At 39.4% G+C, this 15249-nt stretch overlaps 1 protein-coding gene and 1 long non-coding RNA gene across 2 annotated transcripts; one reads left to right on the top strand and one right to left on the bottom strand.

The window, feature by feature from the left end:
* Positions 1 to 42: 42 nt before the first annotated feature.
* Positions 43 to 4583, top strand: LOC112007371 (MDIS1-interacting receptor like kinase 2). The gene is made up of 2 exons (XM_024039707.2): positions 43 to 3430; positions 3827 to 4583. The coding sequence occupies exons 1-2, from the start codon at positions 139 to 141 to the stop codon at positions 4207 to 4209; spliced, it is 3675 nt and encodes a 1224-aa protein (XP_023895475.2). The 5' UTR covers positions 43 to 138; the 3' UTR covers positions 4210 to 4583.
* Positions 3301 to 14876, bottom strand: LOC136062103 (uncharacterized). The gene is made up of 2 exons (XR_010623936.1): positions 14615 to 14876; positions 3301 to 4965 (listed from the first exon to the last, which is right to left on the bottom strand). It is a non-coding gene; the product is annotated as an uncharacterized LOC136062103 (long non-coding RNA).
* Positions 14877 to 15249: the final 373 nt, after the last annotated feature.

The raw sequence follows: 15249 nt of genomic DNA, 5'->3' as shown, positions 1-15249 counted from the left end.
ATGACTGCCAGTGATTTGTAATTCTGCCAAGTGTCAGTTGGCACTGTAACTCATACCTTATTATATAACCAGGCATGGGGGGTGACAAGAATTCGTATCAGTTATAAGAGAGTATACTTAGCAGTTAGAAAGCTAGGTATGACAACCATTCAAGAGTCTCTTCTTCTATTTCATATTCTTTTGCTCTCCTTACTTCCAGTGAGGATCACATCATCTCCAATAACACAAGCAGAAGCTCTCATCAAATGGAAAAACAGTCTCTCTCCCTCTTCATCTCTTAATTCATGGTACCCCACCAACCTCAACAATCTTTGCAACTGGACAGCCATAGTTTGCCACACCACAGGAACTGTCTCAGCAATAAAACTGTCCGATGCAAACCTCTCTGGCACACTTACCCAATTTGACTTCACTTCATTTTATAATCTCACCCACTTGGACCTCAACAACAACACACTGGGAGGATCGATACCACCAGCCATCGGCAACCTCCGGATGCTCACTTACTTGGACTTGGGCAACAACCAGTTCGAAGGAAATATATCTACTGAGATAGCACAGTTGACAGAGCTTCAGTATCTTAGTCTTTACGACAACAGTCTCAATGGTACGATCCCCTATCAACTCAGCAATCTTCAAAAGGTATGGTACTTAGACCTTGGAGCAAACTACTTAGTATGTCTTGATTGGTCCAACTTTTCAGGCATGCCTTTCTTGACCCACCTCAACTTAATGCTCAATGAACTCACTTCTGAATTCCCAGAGTTCATAACAAGTTGCCAGAATTTGACATACCTTGACTTGTCTCAGAATTATTTGACAGGCCCAATACCAGAATTGGCATATACCAATTTGGGCAAGCTCACACACTTCAACCTGACTAACAACCTGTTCGAAGGACCATTGTCATCAAATATTTCCAAGCTTTCCAAGCTCATAGAACTTCGCCTAGGAAATAATAATTTCTTTGGTCCAATTCCTGGAGAAATGGATTTGATGTCCAATCTTCAAATACTTGAATTGTATAACAATTCATTCCAAGGGATGATTCCTTCCTCAATAGGCCAACTCAGGGAGCTTCAGTCCCTTGATCTTCAAAAAAATGCCTTGAATTCCACAATCCCTTCGGAGCTAGGCCTTTGTACCAACCTCACCTACTTGGCCTTAGCAGTGAACAATCTCACTGGCCCGCTTCCTTTTTCATTGTCCAATCTGACCAAAATTACCGAGTTGGGTTTATCAGATAACTCTCTTTCTGGTGATATTTCACCTAATTTAATTGCCAATTGGACTCAATTATTCTCATTGCAACTCCAAAATAATCAGTTCTCCGGGAAAATTCCATCAGAAATAGGCCTGTTGACAATGCTAAACTATCTTCTTATGTACAACAATACGCTCTCTGGATCAATTCCCTTAGAGATAGGAAATTTGAAAGATCTATTTGCTTTAGACCTTTCAGGGAACCAGCTTTCCGGTCCAATTCCTCTGACATTGTGGAATCTCACAAACCTTCAAGTCTTACAGCTTTTCTATAACAATCTTAGTGGCATACTTCCACCAGAGATTGGAAAAATGAAGTCTTTGGTTACTCTTGATCTCAACACGAACCGATTGTATGGACAGTTGCCGGAAACCATTTCTCAACTAAATAGTTTACAGTCATTCTCTGTGTTCACCAATAATTTCTCTGGCAGCATACCCACTGACTTTGGGAAGTATAGTCCTGATTTAAGCTACATTAGCTTTTCAAACAACAGCTTCTTTGGGGCACTGCCATCTGAATTGTGCAGTGGTTTTGCTCTTGAAGATTTAACGGTGAATAACAACAGATTTACAGGATCCTTGCCAGAGTGCTTGAGGAATTGTTCGAAGCTACATAGAGTCCGGCTTGATGGGAATAAATTCACTGGAAACATTACAGAAGCCTTTGGAGTTCATCAAAATCTTAATTTCCTCGCTCTTAGGGACAACCAATTTGTTGGTCATCTCTCATCAATGTGGGGAAAGTGTAGAAATCTCAGCAATTTACAGATGGACAGAAATAGAATTTCTGGAAAAATCCCTGTAGAGCTTGGGAAGTTAACCAAATTGCAAGTTCTAACGCTGGACTCGAACAAACAGTCTGGGGAAATTCCAGATGAACGGGGAAATCTAGGCCTGCTTTACAGGCTTAATCTGAGCCAGAATCATATGACAGGAGAGCTCCCTAAGAGTCTAGGCAATTTGAGCAACCTCCAGCATCTTGATTTGTCAGAGAACAGCCTGACTGGTAACATACCAGAAGAGCTTGGCAATTGTAACAGCTTATTGACCTTGAACTTAAGCCACAACAAGATATCTGGTGGCATACCATCCAAGCTTGGCAACCTAGTATCACTGCAATATATGTTGGATCTCAGCAGCAATTCCCTCTCCGGAACAATACCTCAAAACCTTGGAAAGCTTACAGCGGTAGAGTATCTCAATCTTTCACATAACCACCTCTCTGGGAGAATCCCGGAAGCATTATCAAGCATGGTTAGTCTACATTCCATTGATTTTTCTTACAACAACTTGATGGGTGAAATCCCAACTGGTAAAATTTTCCAGCAAGTACCAGCAAAATCTTATGTTGGAAACTCAGGTCTTTGTGGAAAAGTAGAAGGATTAACTCCCTGCAGTCCAGTATCCCTTCCCCACAAATCCTCAAATACTACGAAAAAGGTCCTTATTGGTGCCATTGTTTGGGTTTCTGGCTTATTATTTCTTGCAACTGTTATTGTTGGAATTCTAGTATATGGTCGAACCACCAAGTTCTATGATGAAGAGGGTAGTAGTATAAAGTATGAGAGATTTGAATCAATGATATGGGAAAGAGAAGCAAAATTTATGTTTGGGGATATACTGAATTCCACTGAGGACTTCAATGAGAAGTACTGCATTGGGAAAGGAGGATTTGGAAGCGTTTACAAAGCGGTGTTGCCAACAGGTCAAGTTGTAGCAGTTAAAAGGCTTAACATATCAGACTCTAGTGACACTCCCACAATAAATCGCCGAAGTTTTGAGAATGAGATACGAACTCTGACAGAGGTTAGGCATCGACATATCATTAAGCTATATGGCTTTTGTTCCTGGAAAGGATGCTTGTTCTTGGTTTATGAATATGTAGAGAGAGGTAGTCTAAGAAAAGTATTGTATGGGGTGGAAGGGGCAGCGGAACTAGGCTGGTCTACAAGGGTGAAAATTGTGCAAGGAGTGGCTCATGCTATGGCCTACTTGCACCATGATTGCTTTCCGCCAATTGTGCACCGGGATGTGTCTTTGAACAAAATATTGCTGGAAATGGAATTCAAACCACGGCTCTCAGATTTTGGCACCGCGAGACTATTAAGCTCAGAGTCATCCAACTGGACAACAATTGCTGGGTCTTATGGTTACATGGCTCCAGGTAATCGAACATTTTATTAATCTATATATTCTTGTTCCCATTTCTTCAATAGTTTTCCAAGTCAAAAAAATAACTGACTAGATTCATAGAAGGGAAGTAGGTTCCAATTAGTTCGACTAGTAAAATCTTTTACTGACGAGCAAGAGATTAGAGGTTCAAACCTTGCTTACAATAAAAGATTGAAACAATATGGGTTGTTGTCACATGGTAAACTATTTTCCATCCTATAATACTTTTCAAAGACAATGTTCTCAAAATAGAAAGTATTTTCCTCATATCTCTACTATGTTCTTATTTAGATTATACATTGAACATAAATGATTTTTACACTTATGGTATGGAAATGTTTCAAATAACATTTATTTTGTTTCATTTTCTACTAATTTTAATTTGTAGAACTTGCACTCACAATGAGGGTCACAGACAAGTGTGATGTTTATAGTTTTGGAGTGGTGGCATTGGAAGTCATGATGGGAAGGCATCCAGGGGAACTTCTAGCATCCTTGTCATCATCATCATCGACTACAACAACCTTATTTGAAAACCAGGAATTGCTTTTGAAGGATATTCTAGACCAACGCCTTCCTCCTCCCACAGGTCAATTGGCAGAGGCAGTGGTGTTTGCTGTCACCATAGCCTTAGCATGTACGCGTAGCAATCCAAAATCACGACCAAATATGCGTTTTGTTGCACAAGAACTATCAGCTCAAACCCACACTTTTCAGTCTGAGCCGTTTGGCATGATTACTATTAGCAAGCTAAAAGGCTTTCAAAAATAAAACACTCTTTGGCTAGTGAGTGTGTTTTCTGGATATGGCCTAGGAAGGGTTGTGGCTATGCTTACTAAATCCTAGTTCATAATCTTAGGAAGTTAGGGTCAAAGTTTGCTTGAAGGGGCTTGTGTAAAAAAAAAAAATTTCTTAGTTTATGCAAGTGCTGAGTGAATAAGATGTTCAATCTCTAGGCTCAAAATAAGATTTCTTATGGACTGGGAAAAAATATATATAAAATTTGTATTATTTTCTATGATTGAATAGTAAGATCTAGAGCATTCAAGGCAGTAACCTGTAACCTGTAAACAACTTTATGGCTGTAGAACATCTCAATCGTTGTGTCAAGGTATGTGGACAGTATCTTAAACTCTTTAGACATGTAATGTCTTTTGGCAAGAATGCAGAGTCTAATACAATATAGCAATTCACTAAGCCTATAAATAAGTTCTCCTCCTCCTCCTATTTGGATATATACACATTTAGTTTATATAGAAAAGCTTATTCGCATTCTTTGTGTTCTTTACTCCTACTCTTTACATAAACATAGTATCGGAAGTAATGATAGGAAGGCACCTGGGCGAACTCCTAGTGTCCCTATCACCATCGTTGACGTCAACTACAACAACTTTAATGGACAACCAAGCATTGATTTTGAAGGATGTTATAGATCAACAGGTCAATTGGCAGAGGCAGTGGTGATTGCAGTCACCATAACCTTCGTATGCCTGCGTACCACTCCAGAGTGGCGACCAACCATGCATTCTGTTGCACAAGAACAATCAGATCGAACCCACGCTTTTCTATCTGAGCCGTTTGACATGATTACCATTAGCAAGCTAATAGACCATCAAAAATAAAACAATCTATATCTAGTGAGTGATTTTTGGTTTAGGCCTAGGAAGGGTTGTGACTAATGCTTATTAAATCCTAGTTCAAAATCTAAGGCCCATTTGATAGAACATTTCAAACACCCATTTTCAGTTTTTAAACAACATTACACAATCTTTTACACATTTTTCACCCACACTCATTTCAAAAAACTACAAACAATATTACTCAAAATCTTCTACCAAACGGCCCTAAATATCAAAACTTGCTTGAAATGGGTTGTATCATTTATGTGCTTAGTCAATAAGATGTTCAATCTCTAGGCTCCAAATAACATTGTTATGGATTGGAAAAAAAAAAAAAATATATATATATATATATATTGTCATTAGTTGCTAAAATTTATCAACCATCTTGTTGGCTTTATTCCGTGCCAATTTGCTTATAATTTAAGCACTTAGTAACCCTGTATTTACGTGGGATTATTGTAAGGGTAGTGTGTGAGAAGTTGTGAATAAAAGCTCAAGTATGTGCAAAGAAGCAGAGTTTTGCGGCTAGGACTCGCGGGTGGCTCACAGCTACAAGTCGCCAACTTCAGGCACGTGAGATACATGCAGGGAAGCTGAAGGGTCGCGCCAGCTGTCGCACTACAGGACAAAAGTCTCAGGCTGGCCAAACCGTTACATCGCGACTTGATTTTCGCGAGACCAAGCCGCCAATTTACCCTATTTGGCAAAAATCTGTCTCTTCGTATTCTCATCTCACCTCACTATATATAGACCCTTATACCCACTAAATTGAGAGAGCTTCTAGAGAGAATTTTGTGAGAGAAAACCTTAGAGAAAAACAAGATTGCCTTATCCTCAATCTTCATCTGAGAAACTCTACAAATTCCTCTATTCTCTTCCTCTCCATTGTCATACCCTTGAGAGGTCATTTACCAAATCCTTATCTCACCACACCCACATCTGTGAGAAGGTTTATTTGATGCTGAAGGAAGCAATTTGAAAGGAACCAATATACATTAGTTGATGCTATGGTCAAGTAGCGGAATCCAGTAAGCTAGAAAAGAAAAAAGTTTGGCGCAATCTTGTTGGAGCAAGAAGCTTGGAGGGCTTAGGTACTTGGGTAGATTAGGCTTGGAGGGTCTATTGCTGTTCATGTATACCAACTACATTTTCTAGTGAATTATTGACCGCTTGGAGGGCGGCGGAGAGGTTTTACACCGAGGACTTCGGTTTCCTCTTCGATAACTCATTGTGTGTTGTCCGTGTGTTTGTATCTTTCTTCCCTTTATCTTTGCCTTATATTTACAGCTGTGAATGTGTTTATATTTGGCTTAAATTGTCTATCAATTCTGTTATAAGTTTTTTATCATGTTCCGCACATTAATTGTTTGATATAAAGCTTGAATTGGTATTTTTGTAATTTGGGGTCTAAACGTTCAAGAGTGTTTCATACCTACATTGAACTTTCAATTGGTATCAGAGCGGGTACACTTGTTGTGGTTTTAATACCTGAGTGTGATCCTTGACCCCTTGTTGAGATGGATAGGTCTCAATCTCTCACTGTTCCACTATTTTTTTATGATAATAATTATGCATTTTGGAAAGTCCGAATAAGAGCATTTTTATGCTCTATAGATGATACTGTTTGGGATACGGTTGAGATTGGTTGGACCAAGCCGACGGATCCTAAGTCCACTTGGGATAAGGCAGCTCTCACAGCAGCCAATGCTAATAGTAAAGCGTTAAATGTTATTTTTTGTGGTGTGTCTCCTGATGAATTCCACAGGATCTCTCATATGACGGTAGCCAAGGAAGCTTGGGAGATTTTGGAGACGACATATAAGGGTACAAAGAAAGTTAAGGACACAAAACTTCAGATGCTTACCACCAAATTTAAAGAGCTCAAGGTGGGGGATGATGAACCATTTGATTCATTCTATGGGAAGCTCAATGAAATTGTAATTGCTAAATTCAATCTTGGGCAGAAGATTGAAGATACTAAGGTGGTGAGAAAAATTTTGAGGTCCTTACCCGAGAGCTTTCGGGCAAAAGTCACAACCATAGAGGAAAGCAAGGATTTGGATGAAATTAAGATCCAAGAGCTCATTGGGTCACTTTAAACGTATGAGCTTGGACTACCTTCCCACAAGACGAGTAAATCGCTTGCTCTTAAAATCATCACCGAAAGAATGGATAATCCTTCCGAAGAAGATGGAGTGGAGAAAGAAGTAGTATATCTTGCGAAAAACTTCTGAAAATTCTTGAAAATGAAGAATAGTGGAAAACCATTCAACAGAGGGACATTTTCATCTTTAATAGGTGATAGGAAAGAGTTTACGAGGAAAGAAGGGAAGGATTCTCAACCTTCTTCAGACATTGTGTGCTATGAGTGCAATGACCATGAACATCTAAAGAAGGAGTGTCCAAATTTTCTGAGAGGAAAAGGCAAGGCTTATGCCATGACACTCAGTGATTCAGAATCTTCTGATTCTGACTCGGAAGAGAGCTGTGACGGAGAGAGAAACTACTCCGCCTTTATGATCATTGCACATATGGAGTCATCAGATGATTTGGGTGCACTTGTGAAGGAGCTTGGTGAGCATTCTGATTCAAAGTCTATTGGGATTATGGAAGAATCAGATGCTGAAGAGGAAGAGAATACAGCTAATCTTCAAGAAAATTACACCTTACTTCTTGAGAAGTCGAGAGAGTATTCCAGAGTAGCTAAGGCAGCTGTAAGGAAAATGAAGAAAGCTAAGGAAGATTACAGAAGTCTCTAGATCAGATATAAAGAGGCTAAGTGTGAGATTGAGACACTAAATGGTGAGCTGTCTGAAGCATATACGAAGGTTAGATTTCTTGAACAAGAGGTTGTGCAAGCTTATGCTAAGATAGAGATAGTCTCCTCTCAAAAGTTAGAAGATGTTATATCATCTCAAAAACCTTCTTCAGACAAGTCCGGGTTGGGATACATCGAAGGAAGCTGCTCATCAGCCAAAGTCACCAAAGAAGTAAAGTTTGTGAAGGCAAATAAGACGGTTGTTGAAGGGCCCATTCTTGAGAAAGATGAGGATGTAAAAAGGGAGAATGTGACTGAGCAACGAATGGTGAATAAGCCCCGAAATCAGTCTATGGCTAGACATGAAACTAGAGGAAGATCTCTCCCAAGATCACAACGAAGTCCCAGAACAGATTATGTGTGTCATTATTGCGGATTGCAAGGACATACCAGACCCAATTGTCAAAAGCTGAGATCAGACAATAATGCAAGTGCACCTCGGTCACGAGGAAGGAGAAATGACATGAGATCTTGGGGTGGTGAGCAACCAAGAAGTCAAAATCGTGATCCCGGTATGACGGATGTGATAAAAATGATTAGTACCTTCACTACTTGCTTGGAAAGTTTCACCAGAAGGTTTGAAAGTCCTAACTTTCGTACCCTATCCGTCAAGGATATCACCCCAAACACACGTGACGTGTGGGTGACGAATGGTACTCATGCATAAGCATTACAACGTGTCCATGCATCAATACTTCCCATGTTTGTGTATATGCTTGGTTGTGTGCTTCTTGCTAGTTTTTAGATTTTTTTTGTGTTTGTCTTTGATTCAAATGTTTTACATTGTTCTTTATGTTTTTTTTTTTTTATCAATCTTTTACTGTTTTTGTGTCAAAAATTCAAAAACACATAAAAAGTAAAAAATCCAAAAAGTTTGATCACTTTGTTGAGTTTTTGTCTCAAAGCATGTTTTGCCTTGTACCTTTGTACTTATAGCTTTGTGCATTTAACGAGCTTAGCTTGTCTCTCATGCACTCATATCATTGTGAAAGAAATTCTAAAATCTATGTAACTGTTGTAAATAGATCTTCAACCTTGTCATGAATGATTAGTGAATGATTTTGTTGATCTTGAGACATGAATAGACTCATGCCTATATATCTTCCCACCTTTTATTTTATTTTTTCTTAAAAGAGCTCTCTAAATGTAAATCTCCAAATAAAAAGAGATATAGAGCTGCAAAAGCTTGTCGCACAAACTAGTATTCGACTAGGAAAAAGGGAAAGTGACCAAAATAAAATATATGAATGATGCCCAAAAAGCCAAAGGCTAACTCATCAATTGAAATATCAAAAATTTCAGGCATCTATCTCTCAATGAGATTTTCTTTGCTCAAAAATTGCAAATGACATGTTGAATGTGGAGCCAAATGTAAAGCTTCAAAGAATTGTTATCAAGTACTTGTGGGAGGTCATATATGCATGTTTCTATAATTGAGATAAATCACATTATCTAGTGCTAGTTGTGTATGCCTTGATTGAATTGATCATTGAAGCTTCACATTGGACTAAGGACTATCTCATTTTTTATATCCACACACAACACACAAGTCTATGTTCAATGAATGTCATATTCATTTGTGTGATTGTACTTGATTAAATGTGTTTTCACATGCTCAATATTTGTTGGTCAAACACAAAATTTTTTTTGAGTGTTTTGATTTGGTTTTGGAAAGTACTTTGTTTTTACAAAAATGTCAAAAATTTCAAAAACAATGTTGCCCTGCTTTGGCGACTAAGTCGCAGGTTGGCCCAGTCGCATGTCCCAGTCGCGAGATCACTTAAAGATTTTTCGCGGCTAACCGGCGAGTAAATGCTTTAATCGCGAAAAAGACTTAGAAAATTTTTCCAAAATTTGAGTTTTCTAGTCTTCGCGGGTCAGTGTGGCGACTGGTTCGCGGGTGGAAGGTCCAGTCGTGAGAGGTACTCAGAGAATTTCGCGGCTCATGTCGCAGCTCATGTCGCGACTATCTCGCGGGTAGACCTTCTAGTCGCGAAAAACACTTAGAGAAATTTCTCAAGTTTCTTCCCTTTACAGTGTTTCACGGCTTAGCTTGGCGACTTACTGGCGACTTGATCCAATCGCGAAAAACGTGTGTTTTGCATTTTAAAGACAAATTTTAAAACTATTTTTCAGTTTTTCCCTCAAAGTTCAGTGTCTGTTCATCTTCTCCTCAAAATCTCTTTCTCAACACTCCGTGTTTCTTTGAAAAAACTCTAATTTTTTGCATCATGTCTTCATCAAACATCAAGAATAAGATATGGGTTTTCTTTCCCTCATTTCATTTTTACTATGTTGACCATTACCTTCTTGTTTTGAACATTGCACATGTGTTCTGCGATATACCGTGTTCAAAAATGGGTTTGCCTAATATGGTGAATATGTTTTTCTGAGGTTATTGTCTTTGGTCGCTGAGTTTATTTTGTATCTTGTCTGTGCTTCAGTATGCTTGTCTCTTGTCTGAATATTATTCGTTTGATAGTGTTTCTCTTCACTCATTAGACATATGGGTTTAGGGCTTATGTGGTGCTTTCGGTGTGTGGCCTTGGGTCATTTGTCTATGGTTCTGTAGTCTTTAGAGAGTTTGTGCTTCATGGGATGTTTCTATGCTTCACGTAGAGTGTGTATCATTTTAACCATTTGTTCTCTTAATGTTAATCTGATTCTTATGTTTGTAATTAAGTGAAATTTTTCCCCACATTCTTAACTGAATCTAATCAAGTTGATGTTGGTTCCTTGTGGTATTGCATCTGGTACTTTGTTGTGTGTTTGCTCTCTTACAGATGTCTCGACAATCCTCTAAAGAAAAAGAGGTTATGACAGAAGAGGACACATTACCTATTGCAAAAAGACCACGGTCTTCCTCACAGCCATCTACTGAACTCAATATTGAGTTGTTCAGAACTCCTCAACACCTAGATGCTTACTCAAGCATTTTTGACCGGGGAACTCCTATAGTGGAACGGGAGATCAGATTTGACACTTTGGACACCACTTTTGTCCCTCGGATCTTCGAGGCAAAAGATTGGGCAGCATTATTTGGAAATTTTGTTGATTCGATGATTGAACTAGTGAAGGAGTGTTTTGCTAACACAATTGATCTTGAGAGTGAACTACATTGTCTGGTAAGAGGAACAGAGTTCATCATTAGTCCAGACACCATAGCTGAACTTCTCAAAATCACACGACCTACGGATGCCGATCTAACTTAGTATGATGATCGTACTCCAGTGATTCAGGACATTCTCCAAGTTCTTGGTCCTGACCATGACATTTTCAGTGCTGACACATCCATTAGCACTACCAAGTTTTCACCTGATTTGACAACATTGAAGCTGATTATGTTTTCAAACCTCTATCCATTGACCAACACGGTGTATATAAACCTTGGAAGGGCACAATTTCTATGTGATCTCATCACAGGCACCACCATTGACATCTGTGCTCATATTTTTCACATCATAAGAAAGACAGCAACCCGAACAGTAGCACGAGGGTGCTTTCCATTCTGTAGTCTTATTATGAAGTTCGTTCTAAGTGAAGGTGTTACTCCTCCCTTAGTTGGGAACATGATTGCTCGTCCTCGACCAATCTCTATGTTCACTCTACAAGCCAGCAGGAGTCATTCATCCAAAACCCCAAAGAGTGCACATCTATTTTCTGCTACTTCTTCTACTCCTAAGCCAGATTCACCTGTCCATGCCATCCATGCTTCACAGCAACCAAGCACTACATAACCACAGTCTGCTCCTCAACCTAACAAGTTGAAAATGTTCTTTGATAACCTCTACAAACATCTTAAGGAAGTGGAGAAGACCCTCAGAGATGGCCAGAGAGAGCAGTCGAAGAGATTGGCCGCTATGCAAGACCAAATTGATGTCTTGGCAGCTCAAGTTGATGGCATTTTCACAAAATTGCAACACTAACCCTTTGGCCATTCATGTCAAAAAGTGGGAGAACTTTTAGGGCAACTCTTGAGGGAGAGTGCTCGTTTTGAGGGGGAAATTTCTTCATCATTTCTTTTTCATTTGATTTTCTGTATATAAAACTTTGATAACTCAAAATACTGTGGTGGTAGTTGTTTTTTTTCAGCATATATAATATGATGTTATTTAGCATATTTTTTCTTTTTGGTTTGTACCCATGTTACTTCTGTAAGCTTTAAGGTTTGTTCTTATGCACAGTTTGTAGGCCTTTGTGGTTTGTGCCATGCGTTATGCAGCCTTTGTGCTTTGTTAAATCAATATTTCCAACTAAATGTCTTGCATTTTCCTCTAAGTATTGTCACTCTTGTACCCTTGTAGGATTTTTCCTAGATGCACATACTTCATGTACTGTGCATTGGTTGAGTGTTGGTCATTCAAGCGATTTACCTTGTGCTTATTATCTTGAATGTCCGGATGTTCATTCCAAGTGTGAATGAGCATTGTGATCACTTGGCTATAGTGATTACCTATTTTGGTCTTGCCATGGTTTATTCCTTTATTCCGTTGTGCATGATCACATTATGCTTGCTCCATATGCATTACAAGTTTCTGTAAACAATGAACTTATTGTGTTGTTATGTTTCAGGAGTTACTTATGTAGTGACCCGAAAGGGGGTCTTGCAATCCATGGAATCCCACATCGCCTAGGGAAGCACATGAAAATGTGTTTATAAGGAATGATCTCCCTTCAATGTGTAGAGGCCTTTTCCCTAGCGCAACCTGGGGAAGAACAAAACCGTGAGGGGTATGGGTCCCAAAGCGGACAATATCTACACAGTTGGGGCGGGGTCGTTACATATGGTATCAGAGCCATGCCCTAGCCGGAAGTGTGGGTCCCACACGCGAGGACGCGTGTGCTCGTAAGGGGGGTGGATTGTAGTGACCCGAAAGGGGGTCTTGCAATCCATGGAATCCCACATTATCTGTAATGACCCCGCCTCAACTGTGTAGATATTGTCCGCTTTGGGACCCATACCCCTCACGGTTTTGTTCTTCCCCAGGTTGCGCTAGGGAAAAGGCCTCTACACATTGAAGGGAGATCATTCCTTATAAACACATTTTCATGTGTTTCCCTAGGCGATGTGGGATTCCATGGATTGCAAGACCCCCTTTCGGGTCACTACAATCCACCCCCCTTACGAGCACACGCGTCCTCGCGTGTGGGACCCACACTTCCGGCTAGGGCATGGCTCTGATACCATCTGTAATGACCCCGCCTCAACTGTGTAGATATTGTCCGCTTTGGGACCCATACCCCTCACGGTTTTGTTCTTCCCCAGGTTGCGCTAGGGAAAAGGCCTCTACACATTGAAGGGAGATCATTCCTTATAAACACATTTTCATGTGTTTCCCTAGGCGATGTGGGATTCCATGGATTGCAAGACCCCCTTTCGGGTCACTACAACTTATTCTTATGGTTCAAAAGTTTCGCAAATTCTAGAGTTAGGTGTGAGTGAGTTTTCCAACTGTTCCAAACTCACGCGTTAAGTCTAGAATTTGTTTTAGGGTTTTGTCACGGAATAGCCAAAGAGGGAGATTGTAAGGTTGAAATTTATCAACCATTTTGTTGGCTTTATTCCGTGCCAATTTGCTTGTAATTTAAGCACTTAATAACCCTGTATTTAGGTGGAATTATTGTAAGGATAGTGTGTGAGAAGTTGTGAAGAAAAGCTCAAGTATGTGCAAAGAAGCAGAGGTTCACGGCTAGGACTCGCGGGTGGCTCGTGGCTGCAAGTCGCCAACTTCAGGCACATAAGATGCACGCAGGGAAACTGAAGGGTCACGCCAGCTGTCGCACTACAGGACAAAAGTCCCAGACTAGCCAGACCGTTACGTCACGACTTGATTTCGCGACTTGGACAAGCCGTGAGACCAAGCCGCCAATTTACTCTGTTTGGCAAAAATCTGTCTGTTCGTATTCTCATCTCACCTCACTATATATAGACCCTTATACCCACTAAATTAAGAGAGTTTCCAGAGAGAATTTTGTGAGAGAAAACCCTAGAGAAAAACAAGATTGCCTCATTCCCAATCTTCATCTAAGAAACTCTACAAATTCCTCTACTCTCTTCCTCTCCATTGTCATACCCTTGAGAGGTCTTTTACCAAATCCTTATCTCACCACACCCATGTCTGTGAGAAGGTATATTTGGTGCTGAGTGAAGCAGTTTGGAAGGAACCAATATACATTGTTGATGCTATGGTCAAGTAGCGGAATCCGGTAAGCTAGAAAAGAAAAAGGTTCGATGCAACCTCCTTGGAGTAAGAAACTTGAAGGGCTTAGGTACCTGGGTAAATTAGGTTTGGAGGGTCTATTGCTGTTCATGTATCCTAACTAAATTTTCTAGTGGATTATTGACTGCTTGGAGGGCGGCGAAGAGGTTTTACGCTGAGGACTTTGGTTTCCTCTTCGATAACACATCATGTGTTGTCCGTGTGTTTGCATCTTTCTTCCCTTTATCTTTGCCTTATATTAACAGCTGTGAATGTGTTTATATTTGGCTTAGATTGTTTATCAATTTTGTAATAAGCTTATTATCGTGTTCCACACATTAATTGTTTGATATAAAGCTTGAATTGATATTTTTGTAATTTGGGGTCTAAACGTTCAAGGGTATTTCATACCCATATTGAACTTTCATATATTATTGTCATCGGTTGCTATAATTGAATAGTAAGATTTTTTAGCATTCAAGACTTTAAACAACATAAAGTTGACAGAACATTTCAGTCATTGTGTGTAAAGGTACCTGGACAATATCTTAAAACATTTTGGGCATTGCAATATCTTTCGGCAAGTCTATGTATTGATTGATTTCTGATTTTTCTTGTTCTCCCGTCATCTATCCAAGCTCTCACCCCCTCATCTTTCTCACCACTTCCAAACCATTGTTGTGTTAGAGAACCCCAACTGCACCTTCCACTTTTTATTTCCCAAACCGCTGTTGTAGAGAAGAGAGAGAAACTCCCATGGTTGTGTACTTGTGTTTCCAATTTTCCATTTGGGATTCCATTGGGCAACTACGCCAATTGCTTGATAAAATGTGTGAAGGCTCTTATCTTATCATAAAAAAATAAAATAAAATTTGTGTAAGGCAAATTCACTTTTGTGGTGTTAAATATTTTAGTTTTTAACGCTTAAAAAAGTTACTTTACATATTAAGTTACCATTTCACTCCTTAAAAAAAAAAAAAAAAAAATATTACACTACTTGCTCCACATCAATATTCTTATTTTTATAACAAAATTAAACACTATTTATTTATTTTCCTCTCTTCTTCACTGTCTCTTCTCCAAATCAATTCTCACCACAATCACGGTGACCTCAAGCTCAACCAAAAAACCAGCAACCAATAAAATAAAAAAAAAAATAAAAAAAATCATG

The sequence above is a fragment of the Quercus suber genome, unplaced genomic scaffold (assembly GCF_002906115.3).
Source record: "Quercus suber isolate HL8 unplaced genomic scaffold, Cork oak 2.0 scaffold_381, whole genome shotgun sequence".
NCBI classification, from domain to species: domain Eukaryota; kingdom Viridiplantae; phylum Streptophyta; class Magnoliopsida; order Fagales; family Fagaceae; genus Quercus; species Quercus suber.
This window is presented reverse-complemented; position numbering and strand designations above follow the sequence as displayed.